At 39.6% G+C, this 23,199-nt stretch overlaps 2 protein-coding genes across 2 annotated transcripts in view; one reads left to right on the top strand and one right to left on the bottom strand.

Moving 5' to 3' along the window:
• The first annotated feature begins 187 nt into the window (after positions 1-187).
• On the top strand, positions 188-10,877 carry tmem30c (transmembrane protein 30C). The gene is made up of 7 exons (XM_058392113.1): positions 188-518; positions 4,978-5,094; positions 5,988-6,095; positions 6,342-6,432; positions 7,983-8,126; positions 8,774-8,986; positions 10,062-10,877. Exons 1-7 carry the CDS (start codon positions 321-323, stop codon positions 10,247-10,249), a joined length of 1,059 nt encoding a protein of 352 aa, XP_058248096.1. The 5' UTR covers positions 188-320; the 3' UTR covers positions 10,250-10,877.
• Positions 10,878-12,451: 1,574 nt separating this feature from the next.
• dcbld2 (discoidin, CUB and LCCL domain containing 2) overlaps positions 12,452-23,199 on the bottom strand; it is a 33,804-nt gene continuing 23,056 nt past the window's right edge. Inside the window, exons 6-15 of the mRNA XM_058392112.1 lie at positions 20,110-20,243; positions 19,869-19,909; positions 17,539-17,754; positions 16,649-16,773; positions 16,061-16,205; positions 15,858-15,977; positions 15,601-15,694; positions 14,556-14,602; positions 14,339-14,452; positions 12,452-14,240 (exon numbers count right to left, since the gene is read on the bottom strand). Coding sequence (XP_058248095.1) covers positions 13,861-14,240; positions 14,339-14,452; positions 14,556-14,602; positions 15,601-15,694; positions 15,858-15,977; positions 16,061-16,205; positions 16,649-16,773; positions 17,539-17,754; positions 19,869-19,909; positions 20,110-20,243 — 1,416 coding nt within the window. The 3' untranslated portion in view covers positions 12,452-13,860. The remainder of the gene's footprint in view (positions 14,241-14,338; positions 14,453-14,555; positions 14,603-15,600; positions 15,695-15,857; positions 15,978-16,060; positions 16,206-16,648; positions 16,774-17,538; positions 17,755-19,868; positions 19,910-20,109; positions 20,244-23,199) is intronic.

The raw sequence follows: 23,199 nt of genomic DNA on the forward strand, positions 1-23,199 counted from the left end.
CACATACACAGACGACGATATATTATAGCAGGCTTAAAGAATGAGGAGCGGTTCACTCGTAATGGGGAAAATGATGGAAAAAAAAAAAAAAAAGGGGTAGTGGCACCCAGGGGATTTTGCTGTGATATGAAGTGAATGTGTGTGTGTGTGTGTGTGTGGTTAATAAGTAACAAAGGTTCCAAGGTTCACGTACACGCAAGGGACTCTGGGGAATTAGACAGGAATACAGGAAGAGACACAAGTAGCTGTTTTGTTCTTTTTTTTTGATCCAGCATTTTGGACTCTTTATCCCGTGTGTGTGTGTGAGGTTGTGTGTGCTGATGGGTAAGGTAAAGGTAGGAGTAGGGCCGTTCGCCCGAAGGCCTGATAACTCAGCCTTTAAACAACAAAGGCTGCCTGCGTGGTCTCCCTCCCTCACGCCACACACAGTGCTGCCGATCTTCTACTCCCTCTCTATAGTGTGTGTGCTGCTGGGCGTCTGGCTCCTCATCACAGTCCAGAACACACAGCAGCTGAAGGTGAGCTCCTCTCTGTATGTGTGTGTGTGTGTATCAAAAATATTCACAGTGTCAGGTAAGCTATCAGAAATATATCACAACCAGGAACTGAGAAAATCGTCCACTTCTGGGTTCCTGAGCAGTCACTGAGGTGATTAGAGCTTGTTCTTCAATTATTTATTTATTTTTTTTGTGTAGCACTTTAAGCAATGTACATTGTCTCGAAGCAGCTTTACAGAAGTACAGAAACAGAGGAAAGACAATGATAAAGTTACTATTTTATCCCTAATGAGAAGCCCGAGGTGACGGTGAGGAAAAACTCCCTGAGATGATATGAGGAAGAAACCTTGCAAGGAGCCAGGCTCAGAAGGGAACCTCACCCTCTTTGGGTGACACTGGACAGTAGATGATGTAAATGTTAATAATGTCCGTTCTTCAACAGTTTATAGTCATGAAGAATTGTGCAACCAAGAGCTCCTGAGGAACTAATAGGTCAGTGTAGTTGTACAGTGTAGAATGCACATCTTGCCAAACGTTCAGACTACAGAATTTGACCACAGGTTCAGGATCCACTCCTGTCAAAGAAGAGCAGGAGGCTACAGTAGACAATGGACATTGTCTCGAAGCAGCTTTACAGTAGTATAGAAACACAGGAAAGACAATGATAAAGTTACTATTTTATCCCTAATGAGAAACCCGAGGTGACGATGGCGAGGAAAAACTCCCTGAGATGATATGAAGAAGAAACCTTGAGAGGAACCAGACTCAGAAGGGAACCTCATACTCATTTGGGCGACTTGGAGGGTGTCGTGATCTTCTCAGTGGAACATGTGCATAAAGCATGCTTCATGCATCTAATGCATGTACAGTGAAATTCTTGTGCTACAGTCACACACTCCTTCACAGAGAGTGCAAAGCGGCTCTTAGACGATACAAAAAGTACGAAAAGCTTGAATACACAAATGACACATTATTTCTCCCGAAAGCTGCTCTCAACTCATTTCCATAATTAGTTTCTAACTCTTAGCTCTAGCTTCGATGGGGAATTTGTCGTCAAGTGTTTTTTTTTTTAATTAAACAAAAAAAAAGTTTCTGTCATTTTCCTTTCACCGATTTGAGCTGTGCAAGATTATATGTGAGTCAGAATGAACCACCTGCTTCCATCAGCTCCACTTTTACCTCAGAAGCTGGATCCATGCTTTGTTTTACTTCAGTAGTCTGTGATCTAATAGTGATAAAATAGTAACTTTAATTTAAACTTTATATATATTTTTTCCTTCTCTGTTTTTATACTTCTTTAAAGCTGCTTTGAGATAATGTCCATTGTTAAAAGAGCTATACAAATAAATTGAATTGAAATCTTTACCTTACTGTGAAAAGGTAAGCGAGTTGTATCTAATTCTCATGTTTTGCACATGGATACACTTCTGTTCATGATGAAATTCCAGAACTATATAAACCATGAAATGTCCAGCAAAGTCAGTCTGATCTCCCCAAGCTTCATTCTCAAAACATATGGTTATGTTAAAATTGAAATGAATTCAAAAATGATCCTGAATTATATATCATAATTTGTTATTCATAATTTGTTCAACAGCTACCGGATACACCAGGGGTCCCTGACCATTATTCTGTGAGGGCCACGTCATTTTTCCGTTCTTTAATAGGGGGCAGGGTCGGTCAGTACCAGAAAATGACATGGGCCGGAGTGACTACTAGTATTATTGTGGAGATTTTTATATTTATTATGCCTCCTAATGCTAGAATAGTTTATTATTTTGTTATGCACTGTACAGACAAATTATCAGTCATTTTCAAGAGATTTCTGGCCTATTAAAAGAGCAGTATTACCATCACAATTACATTTTTTTCATATTCTATGCTATTGAAATCACCTGTTTGTTCACAGCAGCATGTTATGTTGAATGTCGTATTCTGCTGGTAGGTGAATTTAACAGATACTTAGGCTATGCTAATAACTAAGGGAAATTTTAGTTTGAAAGCCAAAGATAGATATGATATAACCCATTCTGAGCAGAGAGAGGTGAAGTGAAGAACACTGATGATCTCCTCATCATGGCACCTGTTAGTGGGTGGGATATATTAGGCAGCAAGTGAACATTTTATCCTCAAAGTTGATGTGTTAGAAGCAGGAAAAATAGGTAAGCATACGGATTTGAGCGAGTTTGACAAGGGCCAAATTGTGATGGCTAGATGACTGGATCAGAGCATCTCCAAAACTGCAGCTCTTGTGGGGTGTTCCCGGTCTGCAGTGGTCAATATCTATCAAAAGTGGTCCAAGGAAGGAACAGTGGTGAACTGGCGACAGGGTCATGGGCGGTCAAGACTCACTGATGCACGTGGGGAGCGAGGGCTGGCCCGTGTGATCCGATCCAACAGACGAACTACTGTTGCTCAAATTGCAAATATAAGAAGTTAACGCTGGTTCTGATAGAAAGGTGTCAGAATACACAGTGCATGATGGGTCAGGGCTGTTTTGGCAGAAAAAGTGGGACATAATGTTATGGCTAATTGGTGTATATTTAAAATAAAATTTTCAAAATATATCTCCAAATGTGGGGGCAGGTGTTTGGGGATCCCTGGGTTACACAGTTGCACTATAATCACACTATCTGGTGTCAGCTTCTTTAATATCATAGATTTTTAAACATTTGCCTTCTCTACTTAGATCGAAATGTTTCACTGCTTAGCTGAACAGCTGCTTCGGTCTGTTGGCAGGATTCACTCACTTTCGAAAACACGACGGAGCGTGCTGTTCTAGGAAAATAATCAATGGTGCAGTGGTGTGAGGCTGTTATCACCCTGCAATTCAAATCCTTTATTAGTCCTGTAAGTGTTGAGAATGAATCAACGCAATCATTTCGCAGTATTCAACATCTCTGTCCTTCAACTTTTATATTATTAATGTATTACAGGATGATGAATATTCATAACCTTTTCATACATGTGGTCAATTCCTTGACATTTTTTAAACAGGTGGATAAATTAAAAAAGCAGTAAAAGGTTGAGAGATCAGTACATTTTTAGGGAAAAAAGGGTCCCTTATTCTATGATTCTATGTACAGCCCTTATCTAGCATCCTGTCAGAGCTGCTTAAGGCAAAACCCCCTCAGGGGTATGAGGAGCCTCATTATAGGAACAACGGGAAGGTGAGAATGGGGGGGGGTGTTTAGGATGTAATGACCACAGAGAAGGAGTGTAAAGAGAGAGTGTATTGAAGTATTAGGGTGTGAGAGTGGATGGAGGGTCCTTGGGTGTGGCTTTCCTGGTGGATGTGTGAAGAGGTCTTGATTCACTGATTGATTAAATGAATGTGAGGAGTAGTAATAATAAAAAAAAAAAAAGAATTTTTTTTGGAAAAAATTATTGGCAAACAATCCATAGCACTTACTAATCTCTATATTCTGTCCACATCCTTCAACCCATCTCACTGTACATTTTACTATAATTATTCTGCTTATTCTATTCCTATTCTATTCTACTGTTTATTTTTATTCTATTTTTATTTTTATATGTTGAATAATGATAGTCTATTTTATATTTTGTATTATATTCTTATATTCTTTTTATCCTTGATATTCTTTTTATTTTAGATTCTTTTTTCTTCTAGTGTGTTTATTATATTTCATATTCCAGTTTTACATTTTTATTTAAATGATTTCTTTTATTTTATATTCCAGTTTCACCTTTTTATTTAAATTGCATTTCTTATTTTATATCCTAATTTTACATTTTTATGTAAATTATTTCTCATATTTTATATTTTAGTTTTACGTTTTCATTAAAATTATTTTTTATCTTTTATATTCTAGTTTGACATTTTTATTTACATTGCATTTCTTGTATTTTTTATTCTAGTTTTTACATTTTTATTTAAATTATTCTTGTTTTATATTCCAGTTTTACATTTTTTATTTGAATTATTTCTTATATTTTATATTCTAGTTGACATTTTTATTTAAATTATTTCTTATATTTTATATTTTAGTTTTACATTTTTATTAAAAATTATTTCTTATATTTTGTATTCTAGTGTTATATTTTTATTACAGTCCTAAAAAAGATTTCACTACATGTTGTACTGTGTGTGATTGTGTACGTGACAAATAAAATAAAATTGAAATTTGACTTTACATTTTATACAAGTGAGGGTTAAGGGCCTTGCTCAAGGGCCCAGCAGTAGCAGATTGGTGGACCTGGGATTTAAACTCACAGCCTTCTGATCAGTAGTCCAACACCTTCACCACTAATCTACCACATCCCTATTTAATATTTTATTATTTTTGAAATCTAAAGCTTATTTTTCAGGGGTTGCTTTTAATTATGCAGTGACTGCGGTGAAGCTAATAGGAAAGCTTGTAGCAGTGAGAGTGAGGACTGGAAGTCTGGAGCTCCAGGCAGGTGATTAGAGTATAACTCGTATTAATATAAATGGTGTTTTGTTACTGTTGTGTTCTAGGTTGATTACACAGAGGCTGGTTCTTGTGAAAAATGCTTAGAGATGCGCAAGTATCCCACCAACGCCACCATCATGTGTGTCTGTGTTGTGAACTTCAACATCCCAAAGATGTTCCTGGTAAGTGTGTGTGTGTATATGTATGTGTGTGTGTTATGACTAGCAAGACACTGACTAAAGTTTTTGGATAAATCAGTTGTTTGTGTTGCTTTAATATCAATGGCGTTGTACATCTCAAACTTGAATCTAGATATGTTTTTTTTTGTTTGTTTGTTTGTTTTTTTCCAAAAAAGAGCTCACTTCCAGGGCAGTTTACATCATGGGGCTTCTTTATTTTAGTCATGACAATACTGTGGCACCAAAAGTCCATCCAAGGCCAAACCTGGAAATAATAAATAAATAGAATAAAATCTCCTGAAAAATTATTCTTTGGAGAGGACATGCAATAGATTTGACAAATACACACATACACACACACACACACACAAATCAGCTTCAGGGCCGACAGAGACGGCTCATCCGTCTGTTCGCTGTTTTTACAGAGTCCACACAAACATTTTTCCATTCCAAAGTGAGAGTTTCCTCTGAACGACAGTGTTCCCATCATTTCCTGTTTGCCTTTCAGACACTGTCCTGTGCAAACATTCGAACATGTCTCATTCCCCGCTCCATTATCATTCTCATCCTTGTCTACGCCCTGAAATGCCACAAGGGCTTACACGTTTACAATGCGGTTTAATTTAGCATGTTAATATTATTCGCCTGCTGCGTATCTTGTGCTCAGTAGTGTGCACCTTTCAAACTAGTTGACGCCAAGCTTCATCAATTCGCTGCCACGGTTACGGAATCCCAATGAGGATTCATCAATTATCATGAGGAAGTTAGCTGGCTGGAAGACAGTGTACCAGGTTTTTGGCTGATGGACGCTCTTGTTTCTTGTTGTTCTTTCGAACACCTGTCGAACAGACAGAGAGAAAAACAAAGCTGATGTGCTTGTGCTGTCTGTCTCTCAGGGGGACGTCTTCTTCTACTATGGCCTGATTAATTTCCACCAGAACCTGCGCAGGTACATGGACTCCCGCGATGATGCCCAGCTGGTCGGGAGGAAGAATAGCCTGAAGGTGCTGACTGTCCCGCTGTCTCTGTTTGTCTCTGTCTCTGCTTATCCTACAGCTTTTTTTCCCCCTCTTTCTGTCAGGAATTGTGCTTTGATCCAAAGAGTTGTTCTTATTAGTCCTCTTCTTTAAAGTCCATATGGAGCCACTTGCACCACTGATCATCTTTCAGCTCTGTCCCTTTGTTCTCATTTTCTCTCGTGTCCATTATTGCTAGTAATTAGATTGATTCGTTTGTCTCGTTTCCTGCAGGCCCCGAGTTCATACTGTGAGCCGTTTGCTTATGATACGAACGGCGTGCCTATCGCCCCCTGTGGCGCCGTGGCTAACAGCATGTTTAACGGTAAGATTCATTTGTAGGAATTGATGATCCATCACGCTAGGATAGTTACAATGTGCTGGTTTGAGGCATGGGATGAGGAAGAAAACACGTCGGAGCGTGCTGTTCTAGTAAAATAATCAATGGTGCAGTGGTGTGAGGCTGTTATCACCCTGCAATTTTCCTGTTTTTTTTTTAAATAACAAGACAAATCCTTTATTACAAATCCTGAATCAACATGAATCAACGCAATCATCTCGCAGGATACAACATCTCTCTGCTTCAATTTTTATATTATTAATGTATTATAGGATGATGAATATTCATAACCTTTTCACACGTTCTCAGCAGCATGGCTGATTCCTTGACAACAGGTCAGAAAAACAACCTAGTAGCAAGAACTATTCTGTATTATTCTGATGGGATGGATAAGTGATGGTGGGAGCAGTAAAAGGTTGAGAGATCAGTACACTTTTAGAAAAAAAAAAGGGTGTCTATTTCTATGGTTCTATGTACAGCCCTTATCTATTATCCTGTCAGAGCTGCTTACAGGTAAACCCCCCTTGTTTATGCTGTGAACTCTTAACTATCCTCACTAACTAGAACTCATAACTATACTTGTTTTTAACCTGCCTAAGTTCTCCCACACCACCCCACTGCTGCATTCCCTCCACTGGCTTCCGGTAACTAGACGCATCAGATTCTAAACACTGACGCTTGCCTACAAAGCTAAGAGTGGACCAGCACCATCTTACCTCAAAGCTCTTATTACTCCTCACACTAGACATCGCTCCCTCAGATCCACTAGCACTGCTCCACTGGTCCTACCATGTCTCAGGGTATTTATCTCTCTGTTCTGGCACCGAGGTGTGGAATGAACTTCCCCTAGATGTCCGTACAGCCGAGTCACTGACTGTCTTCAAATGCTGGATGAACACCTACCTCTTCCTCAAACACTTTAACTTAGCTCTTTGTTTTATGTATTGTTGTATGTTGTATATATATATATATATATATATATATATATATATATATATATTTTTTTTTTTAAAGAAAGGAAGAAAACTCAGTTTTTAAGCTGATGGTATCTTAAGTCTGTGACCTGTTGAATCAGTGTTGATAGAGCATTGATAGAGACTTTAAAGCACTTTTGTATGTCACTTTGGATAAGAGTGTCTGCCAAATGCCGGAAATGGAAATGTAAACTATTCAACAAACCCAGAGGTTATAACTGTTTAATAGTATAATTTCATACACCATCTTATAAGGACTTCCTCTCAAAAGTTTCTAGAACATTCTATATTTGAGGGTTTTTTTTTGTAAATGCTTTAAAATCAAACCAAGCAAAATTTTCAGTGGATTAGTTTGTTATTAAATGTTTAATGAAAATTTTATTCAGAATAATTTAGCTCTAAAGCCAAAATCAGCTCTTCATGCAGCTCTTCTGCTGGAGTGTGATTCATATATCTGTTATTATTATAGTGTAACAAAAGCAATCGTTCTCTTCACGCTTGAAGACTTTTCTAATGCTCGGATTTGTTTACATTTGTTTCCTGGATTGTTCTGGATGTTAGATTCGTTTGCGCTGAGGTATCGTACATCTGATGGGAATGAAATAGATGTTCCACTCATCAGGAAGGGTATCACCTGGTACACAGACAAAAACGTCAAGTTCCACAATCCTAAAATAAACTCCACACTCCAGCAGACCTTCCAAGGTAAGTGAACACGCACACACACACACAAACACCCCTCCATATATACACACACACACACACACACACATACATTCACATACACCCCTCCATATATATATATATATATATATATATATATATATATATATACACACACACACACACAAACACCCCTCCATATATACACACACACACACATACATACATTCACATACAACCCTCCATATATATATATATATATATATATATATATATATATATATATATATATATGTACACACACACACACACACACACAGATACACCCCACATTCACACACACACACACACACACACATATTCTCATGTACTCACACACACACACATATTCTCATGCACTCACACACACACACACACACACACACATATTCTCATGCACTCACACACACACGCATATTCTCATGCACTCACTTACACACACGCATATTCTCATGCACTAACTTACACATACAGACATACACACATTCTCATGCATTCACTTACTCACACATACACACACACTCATATAAGCCTCTGTTCTATCATGTCTTCAGTTTCTATATATTTCTGGAAAGCCTCTGTGTGAACATCTGTAGTTAAAAGCTCTACACAAATAAAACTGAGTCAAGCTGAACTGAATGTGGTCTCAGGCACGGCTCAACCTCTGTACTGGCAGCGGCCGGTGTATGACCTGGACCCTTCTGATCCCAACAACAACGGCTTCATCAATGACGATCTGATCGTGTGGATGAGAGAAGCGGCCTTCCCCAACTTCAAAAAGCTCTACGGCATTCTCAACCGCGCTCACACTTCCTTCTCACAGGGTCTGCCTGCTGGCAACTACAGCGTCCTCATCCACTACAGTATCCTTCATGTCCATTACCTGCCTCTGACTGCTTGTGTTCATATGTTAGCGTTTCTATAATAACATCTTACACATGAAAATATCTGTTATTAACTGTTGATATGGTGATTTGTTTTACGTGAGCAGATATTTATGCACTCCTTTGGAAGGAGTCTCCAGTGTCAGATCTTCCTATGAGGTGGAGTTAAAGCTGCCATGGAAAAGTCTTTGTCTTTCAGGACAGTTTTATTTATTTTAAGATAAAAAACAGAGGCTGCTGAGGAAATAGCTGTTTCTTGATGCTGTAGTGAAAGTGATAAGAGGAACGAATCTATTTGTGAAAAAATGTCATTCTTTCTTTTTCTTCTTTCGACTTTTCCCTTCAGGGGTTGCCATAGTGAATCGTCTCTCTCCACCTATCCCTATCTTCTGCATCCTCAACACTTACACCCACTAGCTTCATATCCTCATTTATTACATCCATATACCTCCTCTTTGGCCTTCCTCTTTACCTCCTGCCTGGCAGCTCCATGTCCAACATTCTCCTACCAATATACTCAGTAGAAAAAATGTTGTTCTTTAATCAATCAGAAATTGTTAGTTTTGCCACAATCTATTGCTCTTGTATATACGAGGAATAAAACACTTAAGGATGGTCTGGGATTGGAAAATAAATGACCTTTATAACTTTGGTCACAGTAACACATGACATTTATCAATTATTTTTTTCCGAAATCAGCATACACCCTGTTTTATTCCTTATATATCAAACATGCAGTCTGATATTCTGAAGCACAAGAGACTGAAAGATATTAGTCAGGCAGGAGGATACTGTTTTATTTAGTTTAGTTTTTTTTTTTATTAAGGATGTGGGTGTTTGCTTCAGGCAGTGAATTCTCTCAGTGAATAAAAATAATAATCTTAAATATATGAACACACTCCTGCACTACATAAATCATCAATCTCTTAGCCAGTGCTGCTGACTGTAAAAGTCATTCCCTACATCATTATACGTCTCTTTCGAGAAATATTAAACATGCCGTATTCTTTTTGTATTCTTTTTTTCTGTACACATTGGTCTTTAACTCCCTGAGATTTCCCTGTTCAGTACTTCCACGGCAGGAAGCAAGTTGTGCTCACCACGCTGACCTGGTTCGGTGGTAAGAATTCCTTCTTGCCCATCGCCTACCTGGTGAGCGGAGGCCTGATCTTCATCGTGGGCGTCGTTCTAACCGTGGTGTACGTCAAAGTGGGCCGAGACGGCAAGAACATGGAGGAGTGACATGAGGAAATGACGGAGGATGATTATGAGAAGATGAAGGAAGCCTGGGTATATTTATTCCTGATGTTATTCTGTCAAGCATTATGTGCACTGAGGATTTTCTCCACGTTAAAGGAAGAATGTAGTGGCTTGATATGAGCTGATTGAGTAAAAGTTGATACCGAATTGTAAAGAGTTAAGCTATGGTTGGATTGTAGACTGGAATATACAGTAAGTAAGTATATACATGATTAATCATAGTCCATTTATTTGGAAAGTTCACCACAAAATACCCCTAGATTATACATTTGAGCTGCAGATGGTGATGGATAATAAGATATTTACAGGTTGATCACATTATCAGTGATAAACACTAAAAATCTATGTAACCAGGGAATGATTATTTAACTATATCCAATCTGTTGCTAGGAGAAACTGGCTGATGTTGTAAAACTGCAATGTTATATAACACAATCTCAATATCAGAACTTTATCATAGCCCAGCTTTAATTCCTGCTTCTCTCCAGTAGAGGTCAGCTAAAACATGACCTCAGCTCAGGCTCACAAGGTGTGTGAGGTTTCATTTTGTGTAGTATTTTTCTGCTAAATGTCGTTTTACTGAATAAATGAGTCAGATCCATGCTTCAGAGTCTCCTTTTAAGTAGTGACAAAATGCCAGGATAGTTGACATTTCTACAATCCACAGCTATAATTTGTAAACCGACAACAAAATACTAGTGATGCAATCGAAAAAGAAAGAAAAACTGAGTTCACTGGTCATTTTATTTAATGCTAAACATAGCACTTTATTAGGAACACTACACTAATACTAGGTAAAGCCTCCTTTTGTCTTAGAACAGCCTCGATAACTCCTGGCATTGATTTCACAAGATGGTGGAAACATTCCTTTGAGATTCTGGTTCATGTTGAGATGATTTCGTCACACAATTCCTGCTGATTTTTCAGCTGTACTTTCATGCTATGAATCTCTTGTTCTATCACATCCCCAAGGTGATCTACTGGATTCAGATCCAGTGACTGGGACAATCACTGAAGATCACTGAACTCATTGTCATGTTCATGAAACTAATTTAAGATGACTTGCTTTGTGACATGGTGCATCATCATGCTGGAAGTTGCTAGTAGAAGATGGGAAATTGTGGGCAAGAAGGGATGCAGATGTTCAGCAACAATATTCGGATAGTCTGTGGCATTCAGGCCATGATTGATTGGTCCCCACACCATTGCACCACCTCCACCAGCCTGTACTGGTCTGACACAAGGCAGGTTGGATCCATGGATTCTTGTTGCTGTTAACAAATTCTGACCCTACCATCTGTGAGCCTCAGTAGAAATCCAGGCTACGTTTTTCCAGTCTTCATCTGTCCAGTTTTGATGAGTCAGTGCCCACTGCAGCCTCAGCTTCCTGCTCTTGGCTGACAGAAACGGATCCTGACGTGATCTTCAGCTGTTGTAGCTCATCCACTTCAACCTTCAATGTGTTGTGCATTCTGAGATGCTTTTCTGCTCACCACAATTATACAGACTGATTGAGTTCTGTCAGCTTTAACCAGTCTGGCCATTTTCCACTGACCTCTCTTGTCAACAGGGCATTTCTGTCTGCAGACCTGCTGCTCACTGAATGTTTTTTCTTTATTGCATCATTAAACTCTAATGAACTCTAGAGAGCTGAATCCCAATAGATCAGCAGTTATAGAAATACCAGACCACCAGTCTGGCACCAGTCAAAACACCCGAGATCACATTTTTTCCCCATTCTAATAGTTGATGTGAACATTACCTGAAGCTTCTCATCATAGCTGCGTGATTTTCTGCATTGCTGTGCTGCCACATGATTGGCTGATTAGAGAATCGCATGAATGTGTAGGTGTACAGCTGTTCCTAATAAACTGCTCAGTGAGAATAAAATATTGTTTAAAACCTGAATTTAAAAATAAAGTATATAATGATTATATTAAATCAGCTGCTACATGAAGGAGTGGTGGCACAAGTGGTTAAGGCTCTGGGTTGCTGATTGGAGGATCGGGATTCAAGCCCCAGCACTACAAACCTGCCACCGTTGGGCCTTTCAGCAAGGTCCTCAACCCCCAGGGGCGCTGCCTCATGGCTGACCTTGCACTCTGACCCCAACCTTTCAAGGATGGGATATTTCCCTGTGCAGTAATGTATATGTGACTGTACATATTGTTGGACACCACAATGTGTAGTCATATTTTTATTAAAACTTTGCGATTTTCTATACAGTCATTCTTTACAGTCATTCTACAGTACAAACCGTAATTCAGAACCCACTTACAGTGAATAGCAGACACACACACATACACACACAATTATGAAATTATGAATACAGTGCACATGACAGATACAAGAAACAGCCTCATCAACATCATCAGAACTCATGGATATTAAAACAGACATTGAAACAGATCACTCTCTCACACACACACGCACTCTGAAAGTCTCAGTGATGGAGCTTCCACTTTGGTTAATATTCTGAACTGAACACTGACATGTTAGTACCATAAAACACACTTTACACTCAGTGAACTGCAGTGAAGGTGAAGGTGAAGATCTGCTGATCGATCCCATGTTCATGCAGTAAATCACACACTCGAGCACAAAGTACATCCTGAAAGTAACTTTTTGGTTGAATGTTAGGATGTTACACCGTTTAATTAAAGCGTGTCATTGTTTAGCGTTATCGGTAAACAAAGCCTCGAAACAAGGTATATTTACTTAATGGCAAGCACGGTGGCATCTTTACTGCATACTTTATGTTCCTTCAGCATGAAAGAGTCACATTCAGCAAGGCGCCCCAAGGCAACAGTGTATCTATGACAACAGTGCATCCGTGAGCGCTGGAGATTTTAGGCACGGTCTGCTAGTGGTTTTGGCACTCCACATAGCTGTCATATCTCAGCAGGAAAGTAATATGAAAAAAAACCCCCAAAAAAACATTTATTTTCAGAACAGTGACAGATTTTTTTTGAGGCAGAAAAAAAGAACATACTTTTGAATAGATGGTGATGAGAAAACGCTTCAGAAAGTTGATGTACCATTTTTCCAGCTAATATCCTGCTTGTGCAGGTTATTAATGCTGAACATGCAACCTAGCAGGAACCTATTGATGGTGACCGCTTAGGTTACGTTACATTTTCTTATTTTTTGCAGCAAAAAGGGGTCTTTTTAAGTGTAAGGAGGACCTTTTACGTTTGGTACAGGTTAATAGAAACAGTGTAACCCACCATGAGCATGCACCAAGTTGTGAAATAGATCATTATGAGTAAGACTTTGGGACTGATTCCTCTCAGCATGAAAGAACATGTACAGGAACTCACAGTTTAACATCAGAGAACATTCATACACACACACAGATAGACACGACCTAAAACAGTAGTGTAACAGTCTCCCACTGCCTCACTCCTCTCTCTCACACACTCCTGGCGTTATTCAGTGACAGGACTGCTATGGCATGCAGAGGAGACCAGGACTATGACGTTTGCACACACAGCTACAAGCACAAACATGCACTTCCACACATGCACGCTCTTCAGATTCTGACGGTCAGTCTGGGAATCGGATCAGATTTGAGCACCGTGCTCTGGTTCTGGTCAGTCTATTTCCTGGCACGGTGCACTGTGGGAATTCTGAGGCACCTGATATATTTGGCCGTCTGTAGGTGCGGTTTGGTCGGATGTGCTTTTAGGCGTGTCGTACATAGACACAGAGCTCCCTGATTGGTTGCTGTCTGTTCGGGCTACTAATCCCTGTCCTCGGAAAGGCAGAGTGCCTGCTGATATGTGATTGGCCCTGTCGATCGTGATGGGAATGGCGTACTCTGTTCCAGAGGCAGGGAGCGGTTCAGCATAGGCGTGATATTGCTCAGGGGTCAAGGGGGCATCGTACTCAGGGTCGGCTCCTTCTTCGGGCTTAAATGTTGACCTCTGACCCAGAGAGGCCATGGTACCGCTTACCAGAGGCTGAGCATATTCTAGAGAGATGGATTATGGACAGGGTAAAAATTATGGAGCATGGAATGTGTAAGAAATAACACTATGAGTGTGAGTGTATGTGTGTGTATTTCTATACCTGCAGGTTCTACCCGTGGTCTCTGGTGCTCAGTTCGTGCAGTAGCGCTGTAGCGCACACACTCCTCCCCGTCCAGCTTTGAAGGCAACAGCTGCTTCATGCTCTTCCACCACACTACGACACACACACACAAAATCAGATTTGTCGCTGCTTTTTTGTGTCATCGTATCATATAACCCAAAGACACATCAGCCAGCATAGTCAGTGTGTACAATACCTGTGCGGTCCCAATGCGGAAGGTCATATGTCGCTTCAGGACTTTTCCTTAAATAGAATAAAAACAGTGAATCAAACCTGTAGCTCAGCTGGACATGTATTGTAAAATAAACACAGCAATTCGCTGTCGAATTCAAATCAGCAGCTGCTCAGAATTCTAACCCGAGCTCTTCACTTTTCCCCTGTCACACTTCCATAATCCCACCACATACTCTACCTGCTAGCTAAAGCCCTGTTGTACACTCGTAAAAGGACATCTGAGCTCGGATTGGTTAATTTAACATCACTCCAATTTGCTATGTTATCATGCATGTTCTTAACAACATACTTTTCTTGTCTTTTCCTCATTGTTTTTCCTCTGATTTCAGCTCTTTGATGAGACGTGATGAGAATCACCACAATACTTTTTTTGGCTGTATTCTCAAACTCAGACTCAGCTTGTGTAAAGAGCTTGAAACAGGTTTAAACCTGACTAGGTCAGTGTCCCAACTTGGGTATCAAAGTACCAGAAAGAAACAGCAGGGGTGTATAAATAGAATAAATAATATAAATAATAATTATTATTATTAGTTGATAAATATTGTATTATAAATAATAATAATAAATTATTAAATATGTATATTATTTAATTATTTGTTATATATTTATTATATAAATTATAATTCTATCTAAAATCTATCTATAAATAATAATCAAACTGTATCCTGCAATATCTTTACATAACGCAATGGTTTATGTTTATTACGTGTATTAATTTAAAAAAATATATATCCATGATTTGCATTTCTTACATTAAGGGTGCACAAACTTTTGCACTCAACTCTCAAATTATTTCCGAAAAAAAAAAAAAAAAACAGCTGCTGCAAAAATAGATCGAGTTTCCCAGGTCAGCAATTTACTGTGGGTCATTTGTTGGTGAGTGTCATAACTAATGGCATCTGATTAAAGCAATATAATCGCGTCGCACCTTGTGCTCTGCTATCAGTCTCATTAGCATTTTTAATGCCTTATTCCCTGCAGTAAAATGAGATATATGGCTTACTGACCTGCTCTTCCACAGCCACGCACACACGATCAACAGCACCGGAGCTGTGAGAACCACCACCAGCACGGGAACCAACACGGCCACTAAGGCCACCTCTGGAAGAAATGCACAACATGACAGCACTTACACCAGTTCTTCACAGACTGAAATAACACCATGAACCCAACCTATACAAGCTTTTAGTTGGGAAGCAAATTGCAAATTTCATAAAATGTATAAATTTATAAAACAACACAATCATCAGTAGCTGCTTCTCACCGTTATGCGAGTGAGGAGGCACGGTGGTGTTTCGGACGTTAGGTGTGTACGTCGTCTGCTCCTGCGGTGGAGGTGCTGTGTTTTTTTTTTTGGGTGGAGGGACTGGACTGCGTGGGCTTGCTAAATTACAATAACAACAAAAAAGCAGGTCAGCATAAAGCCAGGAGGTTTCATGACTCGACGATCTTATGGATCGGTCTTACCTGATAACTGACAGCCGAGCAGCTCCATTTTTAGCGCAATCCTCTGATGCCACTGCACGGGAGTCACTCTGATAAACCGGGTTTCGATAGGTGGGATGAAGTTGTTCCGTACTTCCTGAAGGTAGTTAGTATTCCCTTGGAAAACCTGTCATGAACACACGTGATGGGTGACCACTGAATTGCAAACATTCGCCCTTTAGCCGAGTCGACTGAACCGAGCGGCATTGTTTCACTGGTGCAATCGATGACTTGTTGTCGTTACCGCACACTTGAGCCATCTGTATTGTTGATTTAAACAGAAAAGACGGAATAGATTTACCATTTATTCCCTCGGCCCGCTCGATGCTATCGGCCCCGTCGGCACGGTATTACATCACTGCCAGAACAACAGTTTACATCCCTCCACTTAAACGCAGCCAATCAATGAGCTCCTCGTTAAGCTCTCTGCCAATTGATGCCTATGTATTATTAATGACCAGCGAGTGCACTTAGTGCTATTTGCTGAAACACACAGTCTGTAAAGTCACGACATTAAAAAAAAAAAAAAACCCCACACACGTATGGCGGTGCGTACACAGATTTATATACCTTGTCTTGATTTGCGCCTGCTTCCTGATAGGCTGTCCAGTTCTGTCCATCGCTGCTGTAGTGCACTCGATAGGCAGACACATAAGACTGGTAATCGGGTAAGGTGGAGCCAGTGGTGATGATTCCTGAAGAAGGAAGTAAACAGGTTTCTTAGCATCCGTCAAAAGTATTAATGCATTTACATTTCTGGGTTTTTGCAGACGCCCTTATCCAGAGCGACTTACATTTTACCTCATTTTATACAACCGAGCAAGTGAGGATTAAGGGCCTTGCAGTGGTAGATTGCTGAACCTGGGATTCGAACTCATAACCTTCCAAGCAGTAGTCCAACACCTTGACCATTAAACCACATCCCATGCTGACTTTAGCAAAATTCTATTAAAATGTTAAAAAAAATAAAAATCACACAGGGTGAGCTAACTTAAAAGACATTTGTAAGACCACTGTAGTCAATGTGGTAGTTTTGTGGTTAAGGCATTGGACTACTGGTTTGAAGGTTGTGAGTTCGAATCTCAGGTCCACCAAGCTGCCACTGCTGGATCCCTGAGCAAGGCCCTTAATCCTCAATTGCTCAGCTGTATAAAATGAGATAAATTGTAAGTCACTCTGGATAAAGGCGTCTGCCAAATGCCAGAAATCTAATGGAGTGTAGCCAGCTAGCTTGAGTGCCTGGTAGCCCCACCCCTCTTCCCTGTTGAGTGCACAAAGTGTCCGACATTTCACACCTCATTTTTTCATCCTGGTACTACTTTTGTGGGAATCTGATTCAGTGTGAACACGTTACCCAACTATTTATATTACCCAAAGGTAGAATAGTGCATAAGCATGTGATTTGGGATGCAGCTTCTGCCTTTCTACCCCTATTCACCCCCTCTACCCTTATCTCTCACCTGTCACTCGTTTCTTTTTCTTCAGATCCACTTGTATCCACTGCTTTGTGTCGCTGTCGGCGGCTGCCCAGGGAAACCCAGGCTTTTTAAGCCGTGCTCCTGAAGGTGCCCACACTGAAGGATTATCGCCGTGACGACCCCACTCCCACACTGAAGAGACGGAGATCTGAGAATCGCTGATGACCCCTGACTCCAGGCCCAGTGTACCATAGCAGCCTAGAAACACAGAGGATCAAATGTTAACAATATAATCTAAACAGGACGGCTCAAATCTCCCAATCAACTCTAAAACTATTGGCACCTTTTACAAGAATTGGTGAAATTTCTACATTGAAAACTCTCCTCAGTCTATGTTGCCTCTGTCTATGTCAGTGTCTCTGGGGTTTAAATGTAAGGTTGCTCCCATTTACACTCCCTTTCTCTTTCATGTCAGTGTCAGTAGCTTGTTCCAACGCCAGCAGCAAAATCGCTAACGACGTGCAAATTTCAAGAGAGTGAACATCAAGGTTTAATTTTCAGTGTCAAAGTAAAACTGTGCCACAGACACCTCCTCCACTCCTCTGAGCTCTGTGGAGAGCTTCAGCACCTTTCACACGGTCATTTCACTACTCTTTTTATTCTCACTATTTTCTCAGCTCTGTTTCATTCAGTACATCCAGGATTTCTTTGAGATTGTTGATTGCCGCCTAAAATACTTGATTTTGTGGCTTCTTTCTCAAAAAATTGCGATGCATCTTGCAATTCTTTTGTGCTTTTTATTTTTTGCAGAAAACTACTTGGATTGGGGAAATCACAAGTACTTCTTTTAAACTCCTAGCAGTGAAGGCACATACAGTATGTAATGACTTTCTGTGAGAGCTGTACTCATGTTCCACACACGTGAATGGAAGAGGGATTTGGTTGAATGTGGGTTGTGATGCCACGCGACGCATCTCGGCTCAAACCTGCATGAAATCTGCAGTTAATTAGGAAAATTGTAACTTCACTAGAATATCGTAGAGCTCTGCGATTGCAAAATCATGAAATCTAATTACTACTAACAGACTGTGCAATCAGACAAGTTCTCCATGTTCTCTGCAAGTTTCATGTAATTATAGCTCATTTTCGGGGCTTTGCAGACGCACTCTGTAGCCAGGTGTTTTAATAATAATAATAATAATAATAATAATAATAATAATAATAAAATGTAGACACTTCCTATATTATTTTTGTTGTGCAAAATAAACCCAAGTACATTTACAATATAATCTTTGTAGAAAAAGCATGAAAATAGTTCTCCATGGTCAACATTTTCACTGAAGATCTGATGTCCAGTGCAGGACAGCAAAGCAAACAAACCATGTATGCAGTCACTGTTCATTTATTATGCAAATTAGTTGTAAAATGTTAACTCGGTAGGCCTGTTATTATAAAACTGAACATTTTTGGCGTTATCCTGAATAAATATTGTGTTCATTTTGTACTTGTTTAAGGATCCGAGAAAACAAATATTGCTATTGTCAGAATACAGGGGAAAGGGGGCGTGGCTTCCAGTAAAGTGTCAGTCAATATAAAGAGTTCAAAACATTCTCAGTTCATCTGCAGATTTTTTTTTATTGAATAAAATCGTTTTTCTTGTCATTTTTTGTTGTGTACATGTTGCAGCATACTCCATTGTTAAAATGCAGAGCTCTAAAAGATTGGCGTGTCTGAACTGTTGTCAGTATCGTGAAGTGACTAGAGAGAGATCCACATGCTAAGAATCTGAAGAAGCTTAAATAGTTAGGAATGAAAGTCTGATTAAAAAGCGCTCTATAACTCCATAACTGTCTCCAAGCTCGTTAGACGTAATACTACGAGGTTCAGTGCTTTCAGTCTCTCAGGGGAGGCCAGTAATTGTGGAGCTGACTGCGTATATGCCCAAACTCTCCCTAGAGGAATACACAGTGTCAGTTACAGTCGACGGTACAAAAAACAGACAGTTAACTCAGTAGGAGTTATTAATACAGCTGCACAGCTGGACAACACATCAAATTGTCATTATGTTGTGATGTACTGCAATTGCGAGACGCCGTGCAGTTTATTACTAAAGCGTCGGAGATGTGATCGGGTTAAAGATTGACCGGAATGATTTAGATTTATTGTAAATGATGCACCTAAAAATGTTGGTCAGGATGCTTACAGGACACAATAAATCATTTTAGCTGTTTGTTTGAGAGCTGGTTTGCATACTATGATCCTGTGCAATTCAGGATTTCAAAAAAAATAAGAAAAAAAATGGGGTGATGTATTGTGTAGGGTTAGTAATGAAAGTGACCCGGGACAGGCTTTGATAGCTCAGGCAGACTTACCGCTGGTTCTAAAGGTGAAGAGACTGGGAGAGAGGTTCCCTCTGGAGACAGAAAGAGATAAACATGGAGATTGAAGGCTGGACTACAAAAATCAATCAAGTTGTCAGTGCAGTGATAATGTAGAGGGACCTCAAGGACAAAGGAGTAAAAACGATTCACCGGTGATATACAGATCCACTTGTAAAAAAGGAAGCTTGTAAGGAAGTGAAGGGAAGGTAAAGAAGGAAAACAGGTTATTCACCCTATAGACGTGACGTTGTTGGCCAGCGTGCTGTCGTAGTGCGGGATGCCTGTACTGCTCACCACACTGACATGGCCTCCGAGTGTGTTCGACACCACGCCGGCGTGGATACCGGCCAGACACAGAGACGAGGACTAGAGACACACACATACACGTGTTTAGCATTTACAGCATTTTAAGTCAATTGACAGGAAATTAGAAAGCTATAAAAAGAAGACTTTATTATTGTCACATATACACTACAGCAGTGAAATTCTTTCTTCACATATCCGAACTCTGGCAGCCATGATGCAGCTTCCCCTGGAGCAGAGAGGGTTAAGGGCCTTGCTCAGGGGCCCAGCAGTGGCAGCTTGGCAGTGCTGGGGCTTGAATCCTGATCCTCCAATCAACAACCCAGTGCCTTAAACACCTGAGCTACTACCTGGTTACTCAAGTACAATTTGTGAAGATTCAGTTTCATAAAATTCCTGGCTAACATCGGTCTTGCTACGCAGCTAACATGATGACTAGAGTTATGTCTTAATGCTTATTAATCCTCATATACATAGAGCGCGCAATACATATTAAGACTTCTACATACTCAGGCATATGACCTGGTTTTACTTCCAGTCCCTCCAGGATTTCACCATCTTGCAATCATAGAAAACCGCACAATCAAGCAAACTGTGATATTCTGAGGAGATTTTTCCTCAGAATAGTCAATTTTTCAAAATGACTGTAGATTTCTTTCAGGTTTGAGTTGAGATGTGTCGTATGACATCACAACACACATTCAGCCAAACCCATCCATTCATGTGTATGGAACAGGAGTACAGCTCTGATAGAAAGTCATTACATACAGTATGTGTTTTCACATCTAAGAGTTTCAAATTTTTTGGCTCCAACAATCACAAAAATTCTGCTAGTACTAGGGACTAGTAATTCTCCATGTTACCACTTCTCACTAACTTGGCACTCTTTTTAAATTATGTTAGAATGAATACATACATCAGCCAATTAGTCTTGAAACAGAAAGAACAAGAAATAGCCTTTATTTGTCACATATACATTACAGCACAGTGAAATTCTTTCTTTGCATATCTCAGCCTTGGAGGTTGGGGTCAGAGCACAGGGTCAGCCATGATACAACACCCTTGAAGCAGAGAGGGTTAAGGGCCTTGCTCGAGGGCCCAACAGTGGCAAATTGGCAGTGCTGCGGCTTGAACCCCCAATCTGCCAGTCAACGACCCAGAGTCTTAAGTACTTGAGCCCAAAAACACTGTTTTCGTCCATGGCCATTCACTTCAGTTCGATTTGATTTGTCACAAAGCAGCTTTCCAGAAATCTATGAATTCAGGGTGTAAATTTATCCCTATGGTGACGGTGGTGAGGAAAAACTCACTGAGCTGATGCGAGAAAGAAACCTTGAGAGGAACCAGACTCAAAAGGGAATCCATCTTCATCTGGGTGACACCGGATTACAGTGTGATTATAAATCATTTCCTGTGTACTATTTGGTCAAATAGTGCAGTTTTGCAACCAGGAAATTCATTTTCTATTAAATGCAGTCCATAGAAATCTTCTTCTTTTTTTTTTTTAGCTAATAGCTATGATATCATTCCACTGATCAGACCAGAAATCACAAAGTCTGTGAAAACTCTTTCCTATCAGACAGAACACTGTCTCCAGCCCAGTAGCTAGTCTCAGGTCTGATGAGCTGCTTTCAGCTAAATAATTCACATCCAGTGCCTCCAGAAAGTATTCACCCCCCTGTACTGCAGTATTTCAATACTTTACAATTACGTGGGCAGTGGTTAAGGCTCTGAGTCATTGACTGGAAGATCGGGATTCAAGTTTCAAGCCTCAGCACTGGCAAGCTGCCACTGTTGGGCCCTTGAGCAAGGCCCCATGGCTGACCCTGTGCCAAGGATACTGTGCAGTAATCTATATGTGACAAATAAAGACAACTTAATTAGATTTTTGCATCACGTGGAAAAGTTACACTCTAGAAAAATAAAATTAAAAATGCACATGTTTATCATGGGCCGAATACAGCACAAATCCTGAGGGATGTCATTCCTGCCATTAAGAATGCTGGTGGTAGCATCATGCTCTAAGGTCTGATTTTGAATGAAAGAAAAATCTTGTTGCCATTGAGAGCAAGATGGACCGAACCAAATCCAAGCAAATACAAGCCAGAAATCTGTGTCTAGGATAAACATTTACATCCCAATATGAGAATGATCAAAACATTGTGTAGAACTACATAAGTCCAAGACCAAACTGAAATCTAATGATTTACCTGTCCACCAGTGTTCTCCATCTAATTTAGAAGATAATTTAATTTTAGAAAGGGAAGAAAATGCCAAAATATAAAAGTGCAAAGTGTGTGGGGACAAATTTGAGACAAAACTGCAACTGCTGCAACTCATGTACTGAGGCAGGTGAATATTTATCAAAAAAAGCACTGTTTAATACTTTTAAAATATGTATTCATACAAATGTAAAAAATGTACTTATTCAAAATATTACATATTTAATTTTTTAAATAATTCTAAATAATTCTGAGGACAGTAATTAATAAATAAAAATAATTTAATATTCATAATTTATAATAATTTACTAATTAGATTTCTGTAGAGATTCACCTCAGAAGCAGCAGCAGTAATATACTATAGTGATATAGTTGATGGTCCAACATAGCTAAAAGAAATAACCACTAGGGGGGTGAATACTTTCTGGAGGCAATGGAAACACAGGGGGTTTAATGAGAAACAAGGATCTGCAGCACAAGCAGTTCTAAATCATGTTAGGAAATCTGGGGTCACTGAACTACAGCCATGTTTTTTCATACATTCAGTTCTGATGTCTGGTTACCATGTTTCTATTTCTATGCCTATATTTTAAAGCTAATAGGAAAAAGCATATTCAGCATAACAAATAAAACAAAAATAAATAAATAAACAAATAAATAAATAAAAAATTTGTATTTCTGTCTGGTGGCTCCGCCCCTTTTGGCATGTACAGCAAGCTGTTTAAAAAAAAAACAAGAAAAGAAAAAAAGGGAAAAAAGAAAAGAAAAAGAAAAACAGAGGAAAAATTTGGGGGACA

Source organism: Hemibagrus wyckioides, linkage group LG06 (genome assembly GCF_019097595.1).
Source record: "Hemibagrus wyckioides isolate EC202008001 linkage group LG06, SWU_Hwy_1.0, whole genome shotgun sequence".
In the NCBI taxonomy this organism is placed as follows: domain Eukaryota; kingdom Metazoa; phylum Chordata; class Actinopteri; order Siluriformes; family Bagridae; genus Hemibagrus; species Hemibagrus wyckioides.

Coding starts and splice junctions, on each gene's coding strand:
- tmem30c (XM_058392113.1), top strand. CDS start 321: ATGGGTAAGGTAAAGGTAGGAGTAGGGCCGTTCGCCCGAAGGCCTGAT. Junction 5,095..5,987: donor ACATCCCAAAGATGTTCCTG/GTAAGTGTGTGT, acceptor TCTGTCTCTCAG/GGGGACGTCTTCTTCTACTA. Junction 8,987..10,061: donor CAGCGTCCTCATCCACTACA/GTATCCTTCATG, acceptor TAACTCCCTGAG/ATTTCCCTGTTCAGTACTTC.